The sequence below is a fragment of the Vidua macroura genome, chromosome 7, assembly GCF_024509145.1.
Source record: "Vidua macroura isolate BioBank_ID:100142 chromosome 7, ASM2450914v1, whole genome shotgun sequence".
NCBI lineage: Eukaryota > Metazoa > Chordata > Aves > Passeriformes > Viduidae > Vidua > Vidua macroura.
Genome location: NC_071577.1, coordinates 33,618,911 through 33,644,396, shown reverse-complemented (window position 1 = coordinate 33,644,396; position 25,486 = coordinate 33,618,911). Strand labels below are relative to the sequence as shown.

General features: G+C 37.9%; 1 protein-coding gene across 1 annotated transcript in view; it reads left to right on the top strand.

Annotated features, from left to right (window-relative positions):
* Nucleotides 1–25,486, top strand: part of NCKAP5 (NCK associated protein 5) — a 347,717-nt gene that overhangs the window by 218,446 nt on the left and 103,785 nt on the right. The window contains exon 7 of the mRNA XM_053982988.1: nucleotides 13,133–13,282. Within this exon, the coding sequence (XP_053838963.1) occupies nucleotides 13,133–13,282 (150 nt within the window). The remainder of the gene's footprint in view (nucleotides 1–13,132; nucleotides 13,283–25,486) is intronic.

Below are 25,486 nucleotides of genomic sequence, written 5' to 3'. Positions count from 1 at the left end.
ATTAAATTTTCTTTTTAAGCTTGGGTTGAAGAGAAAGGAATCTTTTAGCTTAACCTTCAATATAATCAAATTTTCTTGTTAAAATGATAGCCTGTAAAATTTAATTTCAGGACAAATTAAATTTCTTTGTTGAAGCTACAATAGAACATAGTTCTTTTAGAAACCGTTGACAAAGGCATCTCTATTTTATGCACTATCTTTTTGGAGTGCAAAACTGAAACTCAGTTCCCTTCTCTTATTTCTTTATGGGTTTAAATCCATACATCCTGCTCACTCCTGTCACCACAGTGGTTGTTCTGAAGTGGGCTTGATGTCAGTCTCTCCTTAAGGTGGGTTACTTGTCTGCCTCTGTCTATTCATAACAGACATCTGGGATGATTTTGTTATCTGCTTTTCTCTGTGCTGTCTTACTCTGGAAACCCCAGTAAGGTGATACCACAATTAGGTTTCAGCTTCTTTGGGTTTTGTTTTTAAACTCTCAAGAAGAAAAGCAAAAAAATGCTGCAGTTTTCTTTCATAGAACTGAGGGTTTGGGGTTACTTATTTTTCTTTTGGACACAAAACTGGAAAAAATTAGTTATGTGGTCTTTGAAATTTGAGATTTCTGTGCTGCTTCCCTAGAGGGGAGATAAAACAGTCATTCAAATTTTGGTGCTTGCATATTTCTGTGTAGTATTTCCACTATCTTTATTTGTTTAGTAATTTTTGAAAAAAAAAAAAAAAAAAAAAAGAATGTGTGTATGGTCTTGGGTTTTCTTCTCCTTCTGGGCCACACTGATATAGATATTCATTGTCTCCAGCCAGGCAGGAGAGTGGGCACTGTGGTGTGCTTTGTGTAAAATCACCTGGGTTTGTTTTCTGACCAGTGAAAGAACAAGGCAGTTGTGCCCAGATGCAAGAACAGTTCTTCATTTTCCTTCAGCTCCAGCAAACAGCCCCCTCCACTCAGCAAATGGAGCCCTTTTGTTCCTTCTTTCTGGACTCAAGGTTGTGTTTGAATTTGATGGGTGGTACTCTGGGCAAATTCCTCAAACCGGAGCTTTGCTTTGCTTTCTTTCAGAGTGAAGCTGTTTCTGTCCTAGGGCCTTAAAACACCCATATACCTGTCTCTGGAATTATTTTAATGCATAAGAGCTTCCTTCCCTTCCTGTTCTCTTCTTGTTCCTGGGAACATTTTCACTCATGATCTCTCTTAGCTTGTTTTTTAGCCATTTTCATTTCTTGAATATTTCTGGTATGCAATCTTCTTTGCTTGTGAATTTCCTCTCCAAATCCATGACTCAGAAGCAATGGGTTCTCCTCTCCTGGAGAAATAGTTAGGCTGGTGCATCATACACCAGTCTGTGGCTGGTAAAACAGGTCAGAAACACAGAACATTTGTATTGTGTTGTGAATGCTGTGGGGTTTTTTTTCTGAATGTCTTTTTGAGTCATCCATCCTCAGATCCCTTTTGTTCACTTTTATGAAAATGTGAACAAATGGCTTTTTTTCCTAGGAATTTCAAGGAATGGCTGCATTCTCTGCCCTGGGATGGCTCCCTGCCATGTAGGTCAGACATGGCTTCACGGGGTGGGTGCTTGTTTCTGTCACACAGTGGAAGCTGGGCAGTGACCACGAGTCACAGCCACAGCTCTACCTGAAAGGCTCCTCAAAACAGGTACTTGGCAAAGAATCTCTGCTCTGAAATGTTTACAAAGCATTTTAACATTGGGAAACGTGTTAATGAAGCTTTCTATGAATCATTAATATGTTATTGAAACCAGCTGTGTGGAAATCATGGCCAAACATACCATTTAAATAGATGATGAATCTTGAATAAGTGCTGTGTCCAAATTCAGCAAGATACATCAATATTGCAACAAAGACATTTCATTTGTATTCCTCCAAATGTACTCAGGCAGTTTTTTTATATATTTATGAGCATAATTCACAAATAGGAATAGAACCTGAAATGTAGAACCGAGGTAATGTTCCTTAAAAACACCAAATGTAAAACCCAGGTAATGTTCCTTAAAAGCACTGATGTATTCAGGTTTTTGGGAACATGATAACTCTATTATCAACATGTATCTGTGAAGGAAATATAAATGAAATTTTGTAAGTTATGTTCATACAGAAACCTTATTGAATGTATTACTAACATAATTCATAACATTCAGAAAGCCATCCTCTACAATCAGTTACCCTATGGAACATATCCTGAACCTCACATTTTATCTGTGATTAGTGTGATCTGATCAAAACTGTATGATCAGTGGAATAAGGGATTTTAGAGCAGATTCACAACTCTGTTTCATAACAAATGGGGACAAATGAGTTGATTTCCAGTGTGACTTATCAACGTATGTCCCATATTCTCTGACACTGGAGTGACTTAGTGTGTGAAGTTTGTTGAAGTAAATATCTGAATATTATAAAAGATAATTCTGCACAATAAATGCTTTTGATTTATTGAACATTGTCTATATATTTTTTTTAACAAATATAATTATTGTTCTGGGATGTATAAAATTGAGTTCTTATTACAATACCAATATGCCTGACTCCAGAATAAATATTCTTGCTAATGAACTTTAAATATTGCATAGTGCTAATGTTGGAATAATAGCAATAAGAAGGTGGAGCCTAAAGCATGCAGTGTTATTGCAATATTTTGTTAGATCTTGCCAGTATTCTTACTTAAAGCAAAATATTCTCTTTCCGTAGAGCTAGATGCCCTATGGGATTTTAATTTGCTGGACTTAAAGATGAATTGTGTGATTTCTTTTGGGTAAATGAATTAAGAAGCAGGATTGTAAATAAAATTCTCCTTTGTTATCATTTTACATAATAATAAAGAAAAAATTTATAATGAATGCTTGCATAAATGTAGACAAGAATGCATGTTATTTGAATAGCCTTAGCCATCATATTTCTTTCAATTTTATTTGACCAAAAGACTCCACTCCTTATTAGCTTTATGGTGTTTCCAAGAGACATTGACCACCTAAAACTAAGATCATGAAAGGCCAAACCAAGAGCTCATGTATTCCCCAGAAGTAACTGTGTGCAGTTCTTGAACCCAGACTTTAAAGCCTGCTCCCTACAGACTTTTCTTCCTGAGTTTGCCCTTGAGATCTGGATATCAAAAACTTTCCTGTTTGGTCACAATGCTGGCTACTCTAAGTGGAATCTTCCCTGATTACAGATCACTCAAAGACTTGAAGGGGTTTTTAACTCATTTTGACTTTATGTCAGTGTGCAGTGATTGAAATAGATGAGGAAGAGAATTTGTTGTATGATCACAATTTAATATCGTTCTGAAATTGCCCATGTGAGCATTAAAGCTCAGGACAAACATGGTACAGTCACATAGGGGAGGTAAAAACATACACAAGTGATACAGGCACATTTCAGGTGGCATTGTTGGCCACATCAACCCCATTTTTTGTCTGCATGGTTTTGTGTTACTCAAATGTGGAACAGTTGTTGTGGCTGTCACTTCTAATTTGCACAGCCGTTGGTGTCAACAGCTCTTTCATGAGAGGAAAAACTGTAACCATTGGCAATATAATTTTATCTTAACACAAAACTATACAAGCTTATTGTTCAGGCCATTGATATGTAACATTTTATAGATAGGGGCTTGGCCATGAATTGGAAAAAAGGCACTAGTTGAATTCCCTAGCTAAAATCCACGTAGGATTTTTAATGTGAACTTCTATTGCAGAAAGAAGATCTATATCCTTAAACATCTGTCTCTGGAGTGGAAGTGCTCACAGGGGTCTGCATGAGCTAAGCCTCCTAAACTATTAAAGAGTACATTACTAGGCAAATATTAGCAGATTTGTGTCTCACAGAGAAGGGCAGAGAGGAGCCATCCTCACTCTTGGGAGCTCCACTGGAAGTGCTGGGATGTCAAGGACACAAGCATTTGCTGTTGGACTGCTTTTCCATGCAGAGAAATCCAGGGCTAGCTCAGTAACAATTTAATACCTTATGGCTTTTTCTAGATTTCCACCACTATGTAAAGATTTTGATAAATACTTAACAAAATGAGGCTGGATTCTCTACCCCCAAAAGAGGCTGATTGTGCTTCTGAGAAACTGTTCAAAATTTCAGTTTTGTTGCAGAGTTTTCCCTTTTTGGTTGGTTGTGGTACCGAAGCACAGCAATGGAGTTGTGTTTAACACAGCAAAGTCTCATGAGTGAAATGTGCCATTTGTGTTCCTGTTTATCAGAAAACAGAGTGTTCTTTCCCTCCCAGAATCATGGAGTCACAACATTTTTTGTTGGAAGGGACCTTAAAGATCATCTCATTCCACCCCCCTCCCATAGGAAGGAAAACCTTCCACTAGACAGGTTGCCCCAATGCCTGTCCAAGCTGTCCTTGGGTACATCTCAAAACAAAGCACTACTAAACTAAAGAGAAAGCAAAGCAAGGATGTCCTGTATTTACACAAGGGTTATCCACATATTTGATCATATCCCATCACCCACAGTTGTTGCCTGACTCTGACCATCTTTCTTTCCATCAGGGGTTGAGAATGCAATGCCAGTCCTTGAAGTACCAAGTTTGGTGAAGGTTAGATGAGGTCTCCAGGTAGAAATCTACATTTTCACAGTGTACAGGTGCTATTACACTACACTTTAATCCATCACACATCCTCTAGGTACCTACAGTATCAAGAGGCCAAGACTGACTGATTTGATGGTACTATATTGTATTATTCTGACTATAATTCTAGTTTACATTTCCTCTTTTATACTGTGTTTCTATCTTTTGCTGTATCTTTCTTCTGGTTCTAACTTTGGGAATGAATCCATAAAAGTCACCCATTGCCTGAACATGAATGTTTCACTTTCCCCAAACAAAAGAATTTATACATGGTGGATTGCTCTCTCCCTACTTCCCCATCTCCATAAAAGACACTGTTCATTCTGCATTTTGATGTTATTTCCTTGATATTTTCCAACCAGCAGAAAGCAGCGCTAGTTACTAAATTTTAAAAAGTTGAAAAAAATCTGAAATTTTCCTTAATTAAAAAAAAATCTAAAATTTTGCTTATTTTCTAAGGCAGAGAAAAAAAAATGGAGAGTATGCTGAATTCACAATCATTCTGTCTTTGAAAATTATTTTAACTAAAGCACTCACTTAGCAATATACCAGTAAATTTATTTTAGAAAGTGTTCTTCTGATCAGGAAAAGTTAAGATAATCTGAATTACAATAACGTATTTGAAAAGTTGAAGTTTTGATCTAATCTGGAATGATTGTTCCTACATCTTATTTTTACATGAAGATGAATTCTGATTTTCTTTCAGAAGTTTTCCTGACAAGGCTGGGAGACATGAAACTGTTCCCTGGCACTTACAAAAAAATTTACCTGGTAATGGAATGGTATTCAAGGTTTTTTTCTTCCTAATCCCACAGGTAACTTCTTAGGTCAGCTTCTGCAATTGTACCTATGGTGAGAACTAGTCAGTTAATACACTGATCTCATTCCAAAACACTATGGAAGGAAAATTGGCTTATTTCTAGCAACTTAAATCCAGAGTAATTTTTTTTTTTGTCTGAATTGCTGTTACATAAAATTTACTGAATTTAAATTTCAGAATAGTTTGGCTTATTTCTACTTCAGTCAGAGAAAGGTATTTTAATACTGTAGCTTTTGTCAAGTGCAGTTACTGTGATACCTACAAACCCCTTCACAGAAGTTTAAATGCTGCATACAGGTTTCCTGGAAAGAAAGATTATTACTTTAAGTATGGTACTATAATGAACCAATTTCTAAGAGAATATCTGCATGAACAATCACGCTGAATATTATTAATTCTCCTGTTACCTTATCTAGATATATGAAGAAGGAAAGAAGCTTCTTAGAAAGTTTATTTTTTTTCCTGATGGTAACTTTGTTAATCAATGTGACTGAAGGTTTTCATTTTGAGAAGGAGCCAGGAGCTCCTGGACACCGCCCTGCCACTGCTGTGCCTGAAACCTGGCCTGGCAGAAGGGTCAGTCCTGATTCCTGCTCTGACAGGGCCAGAGTGGCTGTTGGTACTGGGAATATCCATTCACTAAGGACAGGAGCTGCCACTGGGACCTCAGGACAAGAAATTCCATCTCCTCCTGCTGATCTGAGGAGTACACTCTATCCTCGAGTGCACTCTGAAGGTTTTCTGCTCTTACGCTCCTTTCCAATCTGAACTTTTTCAAAAGAAATATGTTTTTGATGCATGGAGCGGCCAATAAAAGCATCATTGGGAAATTTATTAATGCTACTGCAGAGCTGTTCAGCAGGGATGATAGCTTGCACTGGTGGGGAGTGTTCTGAGTGGGGAATAATGTGGAGAACATTTAGATTGATACATGGGTGGAGGGAGGCACCTATCAGAAACATAAAGTATGAACTTGCTCCTCTTATCCATCACAAGTGTTTAATCTAGGGAACGCTGCTGCTCGCTCTGCTTACTTTGTAAGTGAAATCCAGAGATGAAAAAGAAGAATCTAATATGTTTTTCTGACAAGGGTAATGTTAAATCATGAACAATTTGGGATGTTTCTGTAAACTTTTGTGATATGTTGCATTCCTTTGTTTTCCTTCAATTTTGGCCAGCTCGTTCTGAACAAAAGCTGTTAGCTAAACAAAAATAGATTATTATTACACTTACCGATGTGCTGTCTAAAGCAAAGCTATATTTTAGTCTCTCCTTCCACTGGGAGAAAAGAAAGCAAGAGAAAACAGCTGAATACATAGATAAAAGCAAGGAAGGTAAAGCAGAAGTCATATTTGTAGCCTTATACTCAAAGATAATTTCAATTGCATATAATTTTAGTTGCATTTAATTTTTTTTTCATATTGTAACTTGTTTGTTCAGTTATGATTTGGTTTGTGTTTTTTTCAGGCCTGGGTTATTGTGTTTAATTAGATTCCCATTAGGAAATAAAGAAAAATATTTTCCTTTAAGTTGCATATGGAAAAAAAGTATTTAGATGACAGAGATATCTCTGGTTACTCCTATACTGAGAGTCCTGCAGGACACACTTACTTCACCTTAGACTTAACATATATGTCTTTTACACATCTCAGGTTTTGCTGAATGAAATTGGTTATAAAGCATATCTGAAGATACTGCTAATTTTCAAAGGGTATATTTAGGAAAAAGAGAAAGAGTGGGGGAGAAAGAGGAACAAGGTGACACTGGAAAACAAATTTAAACTTGTTGGAATGTTAAGTCTGTAGTGCTTGGAGCAATTTCTGCCTTTTTTCAGCTTATGCAGTCAGACTGAGCTATTTGTGCATAGCTTGAGGCTGCTTTTTTAATGAAAGTACAAATAAACCCTCATCTACAGCTTTTATCTTCATCAACAGTCTAGAAATTCTTATTTTATAGTGCTCAGAGTGAATAGTGTTGAGCACTAGGAGGTCTGCACTGGAAACAGTGCTGAAAACACATCATCTAAGAATGCATCAAGACTGTAGAATGGTCTTGCAAAGAAAAGCGTTCACAATTTATAAATACACTGTTGTGGTTTGACTGCAGCTGGCAACCAAGCCCCACACCCCACTCCAGCAGGATGTGGAGAAGAAAATTGGGAGGGTAAAAGTGAGACAGCTCATATATCTGCATGAAAAATCACACTGAATATCATTCTCCTATTACCTTACCTAGATATATGAAGAAGGAACAGCTTCTTAGAAAGGTTCTTTTTTCCTGCTGGTAACTTTGCTAATCAAAGTTCATTTTGAGAAGGAACCAGGAACACAGGAGCTCCCTGCCACTGCTCATGGGTTGAGAAAATAATAGTTTAGTGATGGAAATGTTAAAACAACAACAAATTGTAATGGAAAGGAAAATAACAAAGAGAAATAAACCCCAAGAAAGAGAAGTGATGCAAATGTAAACAACTGCTCACTCCCCACTGCCTGATGTCCAGCAGTCCCTGAGCAGTGGGCCCTGGCCAGCATTCCCCCTCTGTATTGCTGAGCAGGATGCCATATGCTCTGGGACATCCCTTGGGTCACTTGGGGTCAGCTGTCCCTGCTGTGTCCCCTCCCAGCTCCCTGTGCTCCCCCAGCCCCTCGCTGATGGGGTGAGGAGCACAAAAGCCCTTGGGTCCATGTAGGCGCTGCTCAGCAGTAATGAAATATCTTGGTGTTGTCAACACTGTTTGCAGCACAAATCCAAAACACATAGCAGTGAGAGAAAAGAGCTGTACCCCAGCCAAAAGCAGTGCAAACATGAACAATTCTGTGTATGGATCTGGAAACTGCAGTTTGGGTTTGGAGGGAGAGTCTTGGTTGTAGAAAGAGTGCTAGAGTGTGGTGTAGTGTACTCAGATCACCACATTCAGTCACTGAAATCTAAGATAATTGTTCAGTAAATATCTTATTTAGAGGGTCTTGTGGAAGCACACCACAGAAAGCACTAAAGTGTTTTGAGGTATTGAGTTTTCAGCATAGTTTGGGTTCCACATAGGCTGGATTCTTGGATGCCTGTTACCACTGCCTCTCTAAAGAACAATTAATAGCTACATTGTGAATATTTTTTATTTTTTCCCCTCAGTTAAGTGGTTATGAGCAATCATAAGCACTGTTTAATTGTATGTCCTACATTTATTTTATTCTTGGTCGATCAATGTGTGATTAAAGTGTGGTTTTGCAAAATTGCAGGCATGACTCTCAGAAGAATTTGAATTTGCTGCCATTGTAAAGTCTTTGTCTCTAATAAATTTCAGCGTTGAAGAATTAAAAGGAATTCAGAAAAGATGATCCCACTCAGGCATCACAATCTGACACCCAAAATTCAAATAGAGATCTTTTGTATCTGAGGGATCCTTACTGCATTGCATGTGAAAAACTTCACTTCTCTGAAGGACCTGTGCTTATCACATGAAAATGATCTTTAGCTTCTACAAGCAAAGATGTTATTTCTAATTATTATCACATATCACTTTCCAGACAAGCAATTCCTGTCATCCAACACTCACTGGGAAAATCAGCATTTCAAAGATGTTTATCTTTTTTAATTCTTGTTTGGTTCAATCAGATTTTTGTCACGTGTGCTTGTGAAAGAGTCTTGTTTATAATCAGTGCTCCAGATCCCAGATCCAGTTATATCAGTATTAGATTATGCTGTCTTGTATTATTATAGCCACTTGTCCAGTGCCTAATCATAGTTCTCACTGTAAAAAAGAAATTCTAGAATAATCTTTGCTAGCTACTTATTTTTTTCTTTGTATCTTCTGATGTTTACTCTTCTTGGTTTGAAGTTTTTTAGCTGCAAATTGAAATATTTTTAAGTGAGCTCTCTTTTTTTTTCCTCTCCTTTTCCATGTGTGTAGTGTTATTCCTAGAAAGCATCTTAGAAAGAAGAAAGGGCTGATGGTACTACCAATAAAACATCTAAAGTAACATAATTTCTGAAATAATAGTTAAGATGTAGCTGGCTAAGTATCCCTCTGACACTTCTCTCTTCCTCGAAAAGGTGACAGTTCTCAGAGGAAAGACATCCCAATGACTGATTGTTAGGGTTAGCAGCCTTTTGCCTTTCTTGGGATGAAGAAAGAGGTAATTTCTGAAATAGGCAGTTTGTTCTCTTATCTTTTGAAAGCTTCTCTATGATCTTTTCTATCACTGTAGTTACTCCCTGTTTATCAACAGTGAAAACACTTTCTTGTTCAATATTCTGAAAGGTAGATGGAAGAGAGAAGAGAGAAAATTGGCTTTACATTCCACAGATTCCAGTAAATTATCATTTGCAATTTCAGGCAGATTTCCTGCTATCTTAATTTCTTTTTCTTACTTTATTTATTAGTGGAAAGAGGGAATATTATACTGCTCTTCCCTAGTTCAGCTAACTGAAATCCAGCTTTCTGGTAAGTCTCAGAGCACTGCATTGTGCAGCTTCATAGATCAATGTCTTTAGTGATTTATATCCTTCCATTGATCCTGGGGAGCTTGCCATTCCTGGGCTGCAGGGGCCGTTTCCATCCCTTGTTTTCCATTGGCCACGGGGCCCATGGTGTTTCAGCAGAGGGTTCATCGTCACTGGACTGCTTGTTTCATTTATGGAGCAAACTGAATGCTTAGAAATAATGGTCAGGGCAGGATGTCATTTATGATTTGCAAAATACTCTTGGTTTCAGAAGAGCAATGACAGTTTAAACCAGCCTGAGAAGCTTACACAATGTGGAACTCGATTGTAAGTTTCTCATTAATTTCTGTAGGAAAGGGTCTACAGCGAGCAGTGTAATCCTAGTTTCAGTAAGATTTGAATTTTTAATATTTTTATTTTCTCTTTGTTGACACAGAGCATTAGAGAAATAGATGAGCCTTTACTCTCATCAGGCTATTGTGTTTGCATCCTCTCATGGTACAGGCATGTGTCTTAAACTCATTGGTCTGGGGAGACCCTGAGTGGAGTTATTGTTTTTCTTTCCTTTTTTTTTTTTTTTTTTTTAATAGCTGTTTTACTTCCAGAACACCATTTCCAACTGTTACCTTTTCCCAGAAATTAAACTGCACTGGTCAGCAGGACAGCACTTACTCTGCCTTTGCTGGACTTTGCACCTGGGGAGGATTTTGTTATTCTGTTGGAACACAGCCTGCCTGTGACTGCAATATGTGAGGCAGGAACAGAGACTGCTCAGGAGTGGCAAAAGATGCTCTTTCTTTGAGATAACACAAGAAGTGTAGGACTTCAGGGAAAGGAGTAAGCTGCTTTACTCCATTGTTTGCTGCCTTCAGCATGCTCCCTCCAGAGCCCTCTGCAGGATTTGTCCAACATCCCACAGGAGATGCACATTTCCTCTGGCAGATCTCTGCCCCTTCCTTCCTGCCTTTGATATTAACAGATTTTGCACACTCAAGAGGTTTCTGTCATTCCAAAAGCCTTTGTCACCTCCCTCTTTAGGGATTTGACTTCTAGCACAAAGGATGCTTTACAAATCCCTGTTTGCTTTCTGGAGTGTGGATTTTCCACTCTGCCCTCACTGGACATCACCCAGGTGGAACTGGTGAATGTGATGGGGCAGTGCCCTCAGCCCATGGTATGTCTAAGCACAATTTCTAAGGTTAGAAGTGTTTTCCTCTGTTCTGCACCTTTTCCATGGCTGAAATGCTGAAACTCATTTATTATTGCTCAGTAGTAAACTGCTTTTGGAGCTGTGTGAGCTGTACTTCAACACTGGGAGGGATAACAGCAGTAAGTGTCATGAGGTATTCAAATGCCCATCAGAGTGAAACAGGATGTATGTTCTGATTATGCCACTAGTGTGCAAAGTTCATCTAATTTTGTAATTAGAAGATGAACAGGTTACTTTTTTATGTGGCTAAGATTTACTCTGCATTGCTCCACTTTCTGTAATGAAATGTCATAACCTATGCTTTCTTCTACTTGTCCTTTGAAATTGCTGCCCTGAGTTTGTGCAGGAAAGGTGACCCTGTGCATGTGTTTATGTTTTCTTCTATTGTTAGCCACATCCAATTCATGTCACATCCCCTCCTAAAAACAATAGTTTGTATTTGAATTGCATCAGAGATATACCTTTGTCATTTCTTTCCCCTGAGTTCATTGTTTTATCTCAATGCACTCCTTAGGGCAACTTGAAGCAAAAATGGTTTAATGGCTCTTTTTCAGATACTTGATTGTTGCATCAGTGAGTAGCAAGCACGAAAAAACAAAGCCCAAGTACTATATTTATGTTTCCTTTGTGATCAGGGTAGCAGTAATGTTGGAAACTTGATGGAATAGCTCTTTGACATCTGTGTTTTGGGGCTCAGAATAAGTTCTTTGCTTCGTGGTTTGTGTAAGGGTGTTCAGTAATTAAGCCCATATTATATAAAACTAATTCTTGATTAAATTTTTATCACAGTAATGGTCAATTTCTAAGCTAGTTAATATTTTAAAAAGAAATTGTTGTGAATGTGATCCAGATTGCTGATTTTTAATTGTTACCTATATGGGGTTTAGTAAAGATAATGCCTTGCTATTAACTCTCAAATACTTGTATTTGCACATTATTCAAGCAGTATCAGTTCTTCATGATGATGCACACTTTTATGGTTAGACAGAGTGCATGTTGTGTAATAGTTGTGGGGAAAGCATCTCAATTCTGGGATGACTCAAAGATCTTGAATGTCTGAGCTTTTGTACATAGTTATCAGAAAGGCACACGAAGACTAGATGCTCATTGAAGGAATTCTCTAGATTTGTTTTGACACCCAGTATTTAATGTTGATTTACCTCACATTTTCCATTCTCAAGCTGCTTGTGAGTTGTCAGACTGCCTCTGCTCATGCAGTTAGAGAAGGTGGTTTGCAAGGTGGAGCCAGTCCCTCCTGTGTTGTGCTCTGATGATGGTTCACCCTCGACATCTGTGGAGTTCTCTTTCTTCTCCTTGTGATTGCCGTGTCATTTTGGGCAATGTTTTGCATTGCCTGCTTGTAGTCTTGGTATTTTCTTTTTTCTGTCTCACTCTGTCTGTGGACAGAGAGCTTGGACAGATAATTATTGGAGTTAGCAGGATTCACTGTTCAATCCTATGATTTCTACAGAGCTCTGGTAAAACTCAGCAGCCTCTCAGCAGCTGCAGCTGGTAACAACTCAGGCTGACTAGGAATAGACTGGGGCACTTATGAAAGTTTTGTTGTCAGTCTCACTCTCTCCAGTTATATGCTAGAGCAGATCTTAAATCAGTATTCATCTGGTAGCAGCTTGATTCTCAGCCCAATATTTAATAATTCAAATATTAGCTCTAGATGACGAAGGGTGAAAGGCATGAAGTGTGAACATATGTTAGCTTTTCCTCAATAAACTGCTTTATCTCTCAGTGGCAAAATGCTGCCACTGAAAGCTGGTATGTTCAGTGTTCATTGCAACTTCTAAAGAAGAAAATGGAAGTTATTAAAGAAATGACGAGTTCTGAGTTTTGAAAATCTGAAGTAGCAGTTAAGTTGTGCATACACTTGCAGAATTGGCCTAGCATGTGTCACAGAGCCTTCATGACTCCACTTATTTAGTACTTTAATCATGTCACTAGCAACTTCCTCTGTCTTTTTTTCTTTCATATACAAGGGAGAATTGGAGATATTTGCATAGTTAACTTCATTTGCACTGTGAGTAATGACATTTTAAAAAAATCATTTCAGGAAAAGCTGTCAGAAGACAGCAGGAGATGTAAAGAAGGCATGGAAAAAATTCGCACACCGGCAGATGAAGATTCAAGAAGTGAAAGCAGCAGCACTGAGGAGGAAAAGGAAAAAACAAAATTGCTCTTGGAGCGTTTGAAAGCTCTGGAGGTAAGAAGCACAAGAGTTTCACACATAAAAGACCACCCTCCCCCCACCTCATTCATTTATGGGCACTGAATCACGCTGTAGTATTAATCTAATCTTTCACAGTTCACCTGATTTCATGTTATGGGGTGTTTTTTTCACAATTCATTTACCAAGGGTGAACAAGAGGCTTAGAACCACTAAAAGGATCCCTCTCTAATGCTGAGCATCACATATCTTTAAAAGGAACTTAATACATTATTTTAATTCCTTTGAGGCCATTTAATAAGAAAAATTGCTTTTACTCGTTTTGTTTCAATTATTAATATTGCAAGACTAATATAGGTGGTTTAACAACTGTCATAAAACTAGTTTTGCTCCAGTGTAGTTTATTGCTCAATTTTTAATTGCTGGACTGCTTGCCCGGGAGAGCTCAGGCCTTTTTACTGCCAGGCTGTGGAAAATCTATTTCCTTGTAGACCTCACGGAGAACTGCACACTCCACATTTTGAGTGCATTTCTGGAAAATTAGGATCTGCAAAATAGTGCACCTTGTGGTAGCTTCTAACTAGAGGAGAAGTTTCAAAGTTTTCTAAGGCAGCCATGGACAAGGTGGAGGTAAAACTTTAGCCACAATATGCATGAACTTGTTTTGTGCTCCTTGATAGAAGCATGGGCTTCAATGTTTATGGAAAAATGAGGCTGCATACTTTAGTCTAATTTTTAACTGCTGCAAAGTTGTAATTTTCACTTTTGTAGTGTGTCCTCCCTTCTCTTCTGTTCAAGCATCTATGTAGCATTATAGGTATGGGTAAATGATTGCCTGAGAATGATATGAGTGACATTTTGCCTGTGTAGAGTATTGGTAGATAATAGATTTATCATTAGCCCTATACATTTTTCTTTAAGTGTGAAGGCCCTTTTACATGATAATTTTTGGGTTGAGTTGTACTATGATAGATTAAGACTCTGGATTTTTGTTCTTGAGGACTTTGTTAAAAGTAAAATATGAACAGTTATGATCAGTCCTGTTTGCATCTAAATACAGGATCTGAAATCTCAAAGGTGTGGGCAGTTTCTGCAGTTTTATTCTAAAGGCTTAGACTGTTTGTAAAATAAACATATGTAATATGAAATAAATCTAATTTTGCCCTGGGGACTAAAAAACACATGCTACTAAGTGTTTAAGACAGGAAAATTCCAAAAAAAAGTGTGCAGTTTAATACAGTCTTGCTTTATCTGTTGATGGAGAATGACTGTAGGTTCCTTGTGGTCTTTTATTTCCAAAATATGCATGATTTCTGTTTGCTTTGCCTCATTCTCAATCAGTCTGCATGACATTTGCAGTTCTTTATGTCTTCAGTTGGTAGGGAGGTGTTCAATAATGTCACAGCCTTTATCAGTTGTGGCAAATTGCCCAGATACAGAAAGGAGCACCAAGGACAGGCAGGATGTGGTTCAGGAAGGGCAGAGGAGACTTCTCCTCACTGGTGGCAGTGCTGTGCAGTGCCTTGCTCTAAATCACGTTAGAGAATGCCAGTACTTCCAGGATTAATCTACATAAGGAGTGTAAGGAGCTATCAAAGGAGAAAGATGAGCTCCAGGACCAACATTAATTGTGGTCCAATGTAATCAAAACAAAGTGTTGTTAACCGTGTGTTGTTTAACATTATGTATTTTTGCTGCATTTTTCTCTTGAAGAGTATAAATTGTAGTGTCAAAGACTGTAGGGTTTATTAATTAAGAGACTTTTTTAAAGTTATATGCAATTAGCTGCTCTAATTCTTTACTATTTTCAGACTAATTATTCTAAATATTTTATTAGTCAATCTAGAAAGGAACAAAAAACTACTGTTTGTTAGTTTTTTGTGCTGTGAGTGTCAGGATCTTTAATCTTCCTTTACATGATTAGATGTTACTGAATTAATGGAATCAGAAAGGCTAATAAAGTGCTTACTAGAATTGGTCCTCCATCTGTGCCCTCTAGAATCTGAACACTGCCTATAAACAGAAGCTGTTAAAAGTAATAGTCAGAGTGTGTGACCTAATCCATTAATGCCTATTAATATAATGTCATTAATATCATCACTGGTAAGAAAGATTTTGATATCTCTTCCTATTTGTTTGTTACTCAACTGTAGTACATGACAAGCTGCTCTGTTAGGGCATTGTAGAATTATTTCATCCTCTTCCTCCTCAGCTGTGTTCACTGGCCTGTTGCTTGGGTGAGCTTCTCTTAAAGTCTCTACAAAGGCACATATATTAGAAATTTACATTTATACACATGTGTATAAATGTATTTGACAGTGCACACCTAAGGAAAAGCCTGCACAAATGGTGTGGAGTTCTTATTCTATAGAAGTTTAGATCCAGCAGGTATTTTTTGTTCTGGTTAGTACCTTCTCTTGGCTGCTCATACAAAAAGTTGGGTAAGTCTGGGCTAATTTTCCAGTGAATGAAGTACCAAAAGAGAAAGGCTATCCACCAGCTGAGGGATAAATGGGTAGCTCCTCCAGATACATGTACAGTATAACAGATTATTTAGCTCCTTATGTTTGGAATGTTTGTATGGGAAAATCATTCCTGTTCCATACATAGAGCAAATTGTTTCTGCCCTTCCTGGGCTACTGACATTGTAGATGTGAGGTACATGGTGGTTTCCGTGAATGGGAAAAAGCCTGTAGTCATTCTGGTCAGTTGGATCTGGAGCAGGAAATCTTAAGAATAAGAAAAGGGACAAGGCTTCATTTTCACAGGCAACTTTCTTTAAGTAGCTTCCTTATCATGGGAGTTGTATTTAAAATATCTTCTTTTTTTTTTTTTTTTTGCTGTCAATTGTATTGCCAAATAAATTTCAGTAATACTTTTTATGTTTTATTAACTACTGTTTATCCTAGACTTTTTCTCACTGAACAGTACAAATCAGTATAATAAAGTATCTTTGTAGTCAGCCCAAGTGAAAGCTATCATATACTTTGATAAGAGATATCTGCACATATTCTCCCAGTGCTCCATTTGCCTATATTTTTTTACATCCTTTATCATTTACAGCAAATTCTATTTCCACTTTACTGATTGATAAATACCATACGTTTCTAATCGAATGGAACAGATGACAAATAAAAAATGGTTCACACCATCTTGTGTCCCATTTTACATAGTTGAAATTAATTGTGATTCCCTGGATATCAAAATTCCTTTATGCCTTCGGCATTTTTAGTTGGCTGTTCTTGAAATGCCATTTAATTTACTTCAGTAGTTACGATCAAATGCCTTCTAGTTCTTACAAAGAAAAAAAAAACATTCTCTGATATCTTCTCTGTGTATTTGGAGTGCTGCAAAAATGAAATATTAATGAAATATGGTGAATAACATATGAACTCTGTGGTGGAATTTCTTTTTTTTTTAAATTTTTCTTTCATCACCAGAAGAATTGCATTTTTTTAAATTGTAGCCAGAAATATACAAAAAGTATAATTTATTCTGGACATGCATCAACCCCCATACAGCAATTCCAGATTTTTTCTCCATTTTCACAATTACAGTAAAACAATAATATTATATTTCCAAAGTCACATATCTACAAGTTAGAGATTTTTCACAAAGCCTTAATTTGCTCTCCTGGGTATGTTAGGTGTTCTATGGAATTTCATTTCAACATTGTCCACTATTTCTTTTTTCTAGCAATAACAATTTACACATTTGCAGTCCACAGAGGGGAAGCTTTAAGAATATTCTGTATTAGACAAACAGTGTCTGTAGAGGCCTGAAGAGTGTCCCAAAGCTTTGTTACCCAGTATGGAGCTATGGGTTCTCTGCCCCAGTTTAGCCTCAAATGACTGAAATGCAAGCACCAAGCACCTGCATAATTGCAAGTGATTTAAACTGATATACAGCATTAATGTCAGTCTTAATCTAAACATGTCTGTAAAAGCTATAGTTACTTTGATTTTAAAAATTTAATCAGTGATAAATACTGTGTCAGCTTTGAAGGCTTATTAAAGTCTGTCATTTGCACAGACATTTATGCAGGGAGGATAATTCAGTATGAATTAACCGCGTCTGACTCTGTGAAATGTTCCAGCTCTTTTGGATGTCCTTCTTTGCAACTGCAGTAGTGCAGCTTGCTTAGAAAGTATTTGCTTTTGGCTGCTCATGAAGTGACTGGGACAGAGCACAGCTAACACCTTGTTAAAACCACAGTATTTGCATTTCAAAATTAAATAAACATGGGCAACAAAGAGGAGGATCCCCTGGTTTGCTAAGTGTCTCCTTCCCCATCTGCAATGGGCACAAGATCTTTTGGCCTCTGAAATACTGATTGAGGGCTGCTCCCAACCTTGCATTTTTCAGCAAACCACTGGGGTAACATTAGATTGTAACCTTGAAGTTATTGAATGAAAAGCCTAATTCATGTGTGAAAACCTCATTGCTCATGGGTGAGTGAGACTCAATGAAAGCTTCAGTAAACTAAGCTGCAGCAGAAGCAGTATCTGCTGGGGTAGAATCATGAAACACTCTAATTTTAATTTAAAAATTTTGCCCTCTTACTCTTTGCAGTTCATCACAGAAAGATGTGTTTTGTTTTAATGAATTGAGCTTTGGGAGAAAACTCACTCAGGATAATAAGCTAAGTGTTCAAATATATTAGAGGAGTAATTTCCCTTTTATCATCACCATTAAACAAATGAGGAAGTATGTCAAGTATTTCCGATATTATGTTTTTACTACTCTGCAGAGGAAGAAAGACATGATAGCAATGAACTATGAACTACAAAATAGAAATATGAGAAGGGTACATAATTCCTCCGGGCGGATTGAGAGGATAACTTTGAATGGGATGCTGATGGCTTTTATTTTGCTCTTTATTTTCTCTTTTTTGTTTTTATTTGAATGATTTTCCATGTACTGCAAGATAAAATGGTAAGAAAAAGAATAATTATTTTCTCTTCCATGGAAAGAAACACACCATATGCAGAGGCGAAGAGCCCGAGTTTCTGAAAATATCTGAGAGGAAAGACTTCTTGTTTGTTGAAAGTCAGCTGATTCACTGGTGTATAGGAAATGTGAATCACTTGACTTAGATACATAGAAAAATCATGAAACTTTTAAATATTTTGTAGCAACATTCTAAAAATTTTGTAGCAACCAGTCTTGTTCCAGCTCATGTGTTTAATCTGATTCAGCCAGAAGCCTCTTTTTAGCCCAATGCCTTGGCCATCCACACAACTAGATCCATCATGCCAATTTGTCACAGAAGACCAACCTACTTAATTCTAATTATTGGATGATTTTACTTTTAAATCTTTTCAGTAGGAGACTTTTAGAAATAATTCTGAACTGTGCCTAAGAACTCTTTTGTTTTTTATAGCAAGGAATCAGACAATGAGGCAGGGAAAGTCTTATTTCCAGCCTTACACGGTGGCTGATAATGAATCAGCACAGAATTCACAGAATTGCATCACTGGTCTCAAAACCAGCCCAGTTTATTCCAGCTCTTTCCAGATAACAGTATTGGCAAACTGTTTCAGCTTTCCAATAACTGAGTAAATTTTAAATTAAAACCAAACAAGTACCATCAAGCTGAATGTTTTCTATAACCTGTTGGTGCTTGAGCTCATCTACTGTAAGTCCTCAATGGTTCAGCTGGTCTTTGGGAAGCAAATCTCATGGCTGTTTCCTGTTTCTCCTTGCCTTTGTGCCCTGGGGAGCTTTCCTCCTGCAGTCTGTCCTCCCCTGCTCTGGCTGAAGTCCTCAAAAGCTCATCCTTCCCAGCTGTTTGTACCCCTCCTTTCCAGTTCACATCTTCCACCGTGGCTTTTCCAGCCATCCCACCAGGGTGTGAGGCTCCATGGCTGGCACAGGGTTATCTGTTGGGATGCTACTGGAAATAATATCCTCATATGGATGAGGACTAATAGAAACCTCTCCTGGGCACACAGTTCAATTCAGTTCAAATGTGGTGAGTATTTAAGAGAAGAGGATGTATTTCCTGCAGACGTGTAAAATATTTATCTTTCTATTTTTCTCTCTCCTTTTATTTTTTTTTTTTCCCTAAGCCAGTTGAAATTCATGGCAATTTCTCTTTTGGCATAGAAAAATCAAGCTGATCTAGTAGGGATATGAATTTACAGCAGGGGTGTTGAAAATAGCTCAGCCCACTGGATGTAAGAAGAGCTGTTCAGATTTACTCTGTCATTGCTGTAACCATTTCCTGCCATCATTAGAGACAGATTTCTGATCCACTGTTCACCAAACAGTTCCATCTCCTGAAATGGGAGAGTGCCTTGGTGAAAATAACTGTACATTAAGTCATTCTCTCCATGGTCCAAGAGAAGGCCGTGCTTATCTGCATTTTTCTCACTATTCAGTTCAACAAAAGCTTAAAATGCTTTCTAAAATCAACCTTGGTGCCTCCTGGGAATTTTAGTCTGAGTTACAAACAGTATTGTTTTCTTTTCTGATTGAATCTAAGGGAAAATAAAAGAATATGAAATTGCATCTCCTATGACACACCATGGCAGTGGTTCAGAAGTTAAATGTTTTGGGTCACAACATGCAGAGTTTCTGAGGGTTCTGAGGGTTTAGCACACGTTGAAAAGGTAAAAGCTTCCAGATCAGCTCTCTGTTTTGTACTCTCACATACCCACAAAGCAGTAATGTATTGAAATAAGCTAATTCAACCAAGTGCTCAACAGAGTATGCTTCAACTCTTATTCCTGTTCTGTTGTGTCTTAGACCAGCATTTAATTGTTTTAAGCTTGTCATTGTGTCATACCCCATCAACTACTTGTGAATTTTGCTGTGTATCAGAATTTTTCTCCTTTAGCCTGCTCATGCAGTAAACAGGTTTTAATGAGAGTTACTTTCCAGCTTCTGTGCTCATCACACACATCAGTGTATCCCAGTGAGGTACAAGGCACATAGGAAAGGAGTGAGTAACTTGTGCTGTTCCTGGTTTCTTCCTTCTCAAGGCAGAACAATATAAAATGCTCTTTTCCAGGACAGTGAATCCAACATCTTGCAGGGTGGAGAAAATGCAATATATGCGTATGTTTTATATGCAATTTTTTTACTTTACATTAATATTTTAGCCAGGGTGCTGTTTAGCATATCCTTTAGTTCACCTACAGTGGTGATTTTTTTCCTAAGTTTTGGTGCATGCAGTTATAGGTATAGTATAGAATCCTCAGGACAATATATTGAGTTCTGGAAATTTTATTGAAACAAATGAGATCATAGATAAGCATTTAATGTTCATTTTACCACAGCCAAATGAAATTACATATATTTTCTGTAAAAAGCAGGTAATAAATAAAGTGTTTTCTCGGATTTTCCAAGTTCCAGTCCAGTGGCTCTCTCTTACAGCTGTGTACCACAGAGAAAGCTCTGTGGTACTTCACTGGCTGACATAGCAACAGTCTTTATATAGTTCAGAGTATTGAATATGCCCACAAGAATAATGATTTGGTGCCAGAAGGTCTGAGGAATAGGTGTAGTCAGTGAAGAAAAGGTAAGTCACAAAAGTCAAGGAAAATCATCTCGGTTTTATTAAACCTGTCAGATTTTCCCTATTGTAATGAATGTTAACTGTATTCTGCACACAGTCCTTGCTAGGTAGCAGTGAAGGAATCTTCTATTTCTGTCTGCCTTTTATAATCTAATGATAGTTTTTCAGTACCCTTCTTTCCAAGTGTGGTGCCTTCTTGCAGATAATCAGCAGTTAATGTAACTTACCTTTTTCAGCAATCAGGCATGTGGTACAAGTGAGAATCCACTCTCCCCGTGGAATGGAATGAGATTTCCCAACGCTCTGTTATAGATCTAGGTGGCTGTGTTTATCCCCACACATCCATCATTTCAGAGAGTGAGACTCAGTAATTTTTTTAAATAGTTTCTCTCAGCTGTGCACTCTGGGCCTGGCTCTCCACAAGCCCTTTCTGTGAGCCTGCTCATTACTCACAGTGGCACTTGTTTCAGAGGAAAGCTTCTATGTGACAGAGATTTGTAGAATCACACCCTGTATTTTTAATTTACATACTAATGCATGCAATTTGGCTGACAGTAATGACAGTTCTACAGTTCATAAACTAAATAAATAAGTTGCAGTTCATTTCAAACTAACATTATTTTAAAAATCCCAGTATTCTGTGGACATTCTCCACTGGCTGCATAGGAAATCCCAATTAATTTACCTCAGCTGTTTGAGCTGATTCCCTTACAACTCCTTACTTAGAACATAGTAAAATAATGTATCTTTTAATTTCTCCTTACTAACATTGAAAATGCTTAAACATTATTGACGTCTCGTGGTGATGCACTTTCTCTTAATTTGATAGTGATTTCTTTTTTGTTCATCTTGTAGAAATAAAGCATTGGAGATTATAGAAGGGATTCTGGGCAGGTATATTTGCACTCATACACTGAAATAAGGGGCACTGTGCTGAATTCTAGGCTGTAAGGGTTGTCTCCTGTGTTGGGAAATGCTTAACTGCACATGTGAAATCTGTATGATTAACATACTCTTGAAATTCAATATTCACTGGCTTTATTATGCAGCTAATTTGATCGTCCACAGCAGAAAATACCCAAACGATTATTTTTAAGTCTGCTTAATCTGTCATGGTGACAAGCACAGATTTTAAGATTAGTTATAAATATACAGAGAGGGTAGATAAATCAAATGTGGAATAGTCTGACATTGGTCCATTATGCATGAAACAGATTTTTGCTGATGGTTCTGTAGATACATGATTATCATTAAGTAACTGTTAAATTTCAGTATATAGTCAAAAAAGCTACACATGGATGCATTACAGCCTCATGTGCATGGATGTGGATAGCTACATGCACATTTTAGTGTCTGTTTCAGAAGCTATTAAATGTCAAGGAGAGTTTTGTTTATTCATAAGGACAATCTTTTTTTTTTTTTTTTTTCCTGTTTGTTTTTGGTTTTTATGATATGTTTTCACATATTGCCCACCCCTCCCAGTTAAGTTGTCTTTCCCCATATGGGGTCAGATCCTCCAGTTTTTTCACCTTAGGCTGAGCACCATTCCTCTGCTTCCCAGATGGGAGAAACAGGTCTGTGCCCCTTAGGGATGTGCAGTTCTCACCTTCCCACACAGAAGGGAAGGTGCTCTTCCCTTCCTGACCTCTGGGCCCGTGTTTCCTGTGCAGGTGGAGTTGTGGTCACCTTGCCTGGCAGGGCTCCCCAGCTCCATCTGGGATCTACAGGCACATAATGCCATCTAGAGGGCAGAGCTTCTTCCCTTCCCGCAGGAATACCTGGGATCCCTGCTGGCCTTCCATCATGTGTGGTGACATTGCTCTTCATCTTTGTGATTCATGGGTTTTCCTATTCCTCTTCTGGGTATTGTGTACTCAGACAAGGCTAAGACTCGGAAATTATTTAGGAGAAGTGCTCAGTTGGTGATTACAGCTGTTAATAAGCCTGCAGGTTTCTTTCTTGTCTTCAGTCAAATGATCTGTTCCTCCAGAAAAACCCTTCTGATTTTAAGTGTTCTGGGTCTTAACGCTTAAGTTCTTCAGGAAAAAGTTATTTTAAATAGAGGAAGCAAGTAATACCTGTATTTTTCATTCAGCTTTTCATTAAACTCTAAGAAATACTTACACATTGGCTACTTTGCTAGACAAAATCCTCTGCAAAGTTATTGCAGCAACAGTTTCAGATCAGCTGAGAAATGGGTGTGAGGGTCATGCATTATGTGAGACTGCGGTGTGTTTAAACAGAAGTTAAAGTATTTTCTTCTATTGAGTCTGTCCTGCTGCAAGACTTAGTTAGAATTTCTCTTAATGGTAATCTGGAAATGAGTGGAGGCTTCTCAGCATTGAGGTCATGGGGCTGAAACAGCTGAAGTTTCTCCTTAATTGCCCCAATAGCTCCTCCTTTTTCATCTTTTGAACCTTACAGAGTTTGCTTTTTCAGATCTTAGACGTGTCAGAGAAAAGTGTGTTGCACCCTCCTTGGTAATTTCCTTCAGTCCTATTTGATGCCATTATACTTTAGCTGCTGTTACCAATAACGACCATTATAATATTCTTTTTATTAAATAACAATGAGTGTGCTTTCTGTAAGTTAAGTCTGATCTGTATCTCATAAAAAGGATTTTGTAACACATTGTAGTGTCTCCCCAGTGCCGTGCAGAGATTACTGTTACACACATACATGCATAAATTTGATTCAATTAAGGTAGGAGGTGTGAAACAGAGAAAAACGCTCTGTTGCAAGCTTTATAAACAGCATCTTCTTTTTATATAATCCCTGCCATGCAAAGTAGTTCAGGTAGCAGAAGCAGTGTAGTTGCATGGAATCGCTTTCATTTGAGCTAATTAGCTCTTCCTGAGAACCAGAGTATTGGCCCCAGTAGAGCAACCTGAGCCAGCTTTAGCAGATCTTTGCAGATAGTGTTGACATAACTTCATTTTTAGGGAAGCAGTCTTCCTCTTGGCTCCTCTGGCACAATATAGGTTTTTTTCCATTCCAGTGATGGTTGTCTTTATACTCTTTTTCTCAAATATTTTGCCCTTTACAGTGACCCCAGGGTAACTATTCAAAATTTTACCCATTTAGATGAGTAAAAATAGGTATTCTTAGTTCATTGTAAAAAAGAACTTTGCTAGTATTAGGAAAAACCTGTATTTTTCACAAAGACATTGAATAGAAATAAGAGATGAGAATTGCTTCTCTTTTTTTGAGCAAGTGATTTGCCTCGCTGGTGACATCTGCCAGGCAGGAATATTTCCCAATTGCAGGCCAATCTGACAGAGCAGTAATGTGATCAGTTCTAGGTATATGTGACATTGCATAGTATTTCATACATTGATTTATTTTTGTTCCTTTCTCTACATTTTCCCTTTAGGCCAATTGATTAATCACTGATCCTGCTCTTGAATGGGAGCTTGGAATAAGATAACAGCAGCATTTCCTCATCTTTGATACTGATGTTATTTTATTTGGCTATCAAATTCAGACATATGAAGGTGGGTGCAGTTCCAGTGGCTGCACCTGAGCTGTGTTTAATTATGTGGGATGTGAATTCGGCTCATTCTGCAGATCAGGGCTGCTGCTGCTGTGCTTTTCACACCTGAGCTTCTTACTGAGGCTCCCCTGAACCCCATCAACTTTGACCTGAAGTGTGTGCCATACGAGACTGCAATTTTTAGCTAAACCTTGTTTTTTTAAGGACTTCTGGTTTGCCACATTCTCCCAAAAATTGTGGTCTAAGGCATTTCTTGGACATCCTAGAATGTAGTTTCCCAACAAATGTAAGTACGAAGAAGAAAATCTGAGACAAATTTTATATGCTGAAGAGCAAGGTTAAGTTAATAATTGAGAAAGAGTTTAATATAACACAGTGGCACTTAATAATATATAATTACAATTGAATTTGATTCCATACAGCTGGCTTGAATGTATATATTTCTGTACAGGTTTTTATTTTCTGTTTTCATAATGTACAAAGCTATAAAAATATCCAAGTAGAAATATTGCTCTGGCACATCTCTCTTGTGTGCAGGAAAAAGATCCCAACAGGCCTCTCTTTTATTTTGGTATTGTGGGATACATTTTTGTCCTGGCAGTTGGCTTCCTTAGGACATCTCTATTAATTGTGGAAGATATCCTGTTATAATTGTGTGTCTGCCTTGGGAGTAGTGTAACAGGAACAGATCCTCAGACTCGTGCTGTGTACATTTTGGGCAGTCACTCTGACTCCAGGTGAGCCCAGCAGCAGCTGGAGTTCCTGTTCCCATTTCCTGTAAGGGAAACCCAAGGCCACACCACGGTGTGAGCTGTAGCTTGGCCAGTGTGATGATCAGAAAAATCACTGGAGAAAAATCACTCATCCAAGCCAAAAAGCCAATGTGGATGGACCAGATGTCATCCAGCTCAGTAGGAGACATTTCCTATAACTAGTTAGGGTCACAGTCTGATGCTGCCACATCAGCCAGTTTCCACAGGGTCCATATCCCATCTTCTCTAACGTGAGCACAGTCTGCACAGGGCAGAAAAAACAAACCAAAAAAGCCTGTAATGTGCTGAATCTTTTAAAAGACAGAATTTGAGACCTGAGCTAATGTTCTTCTGGGCCAAATACAGCTACTCTGCAAATTCACTGTTAAAGATTAAAAATTAAATGAATCAGAACTTTCAATTTAACAAATGTCAGTGCAGAAGCCACATGTTGCTGTGTGGAGCAAGGGGTA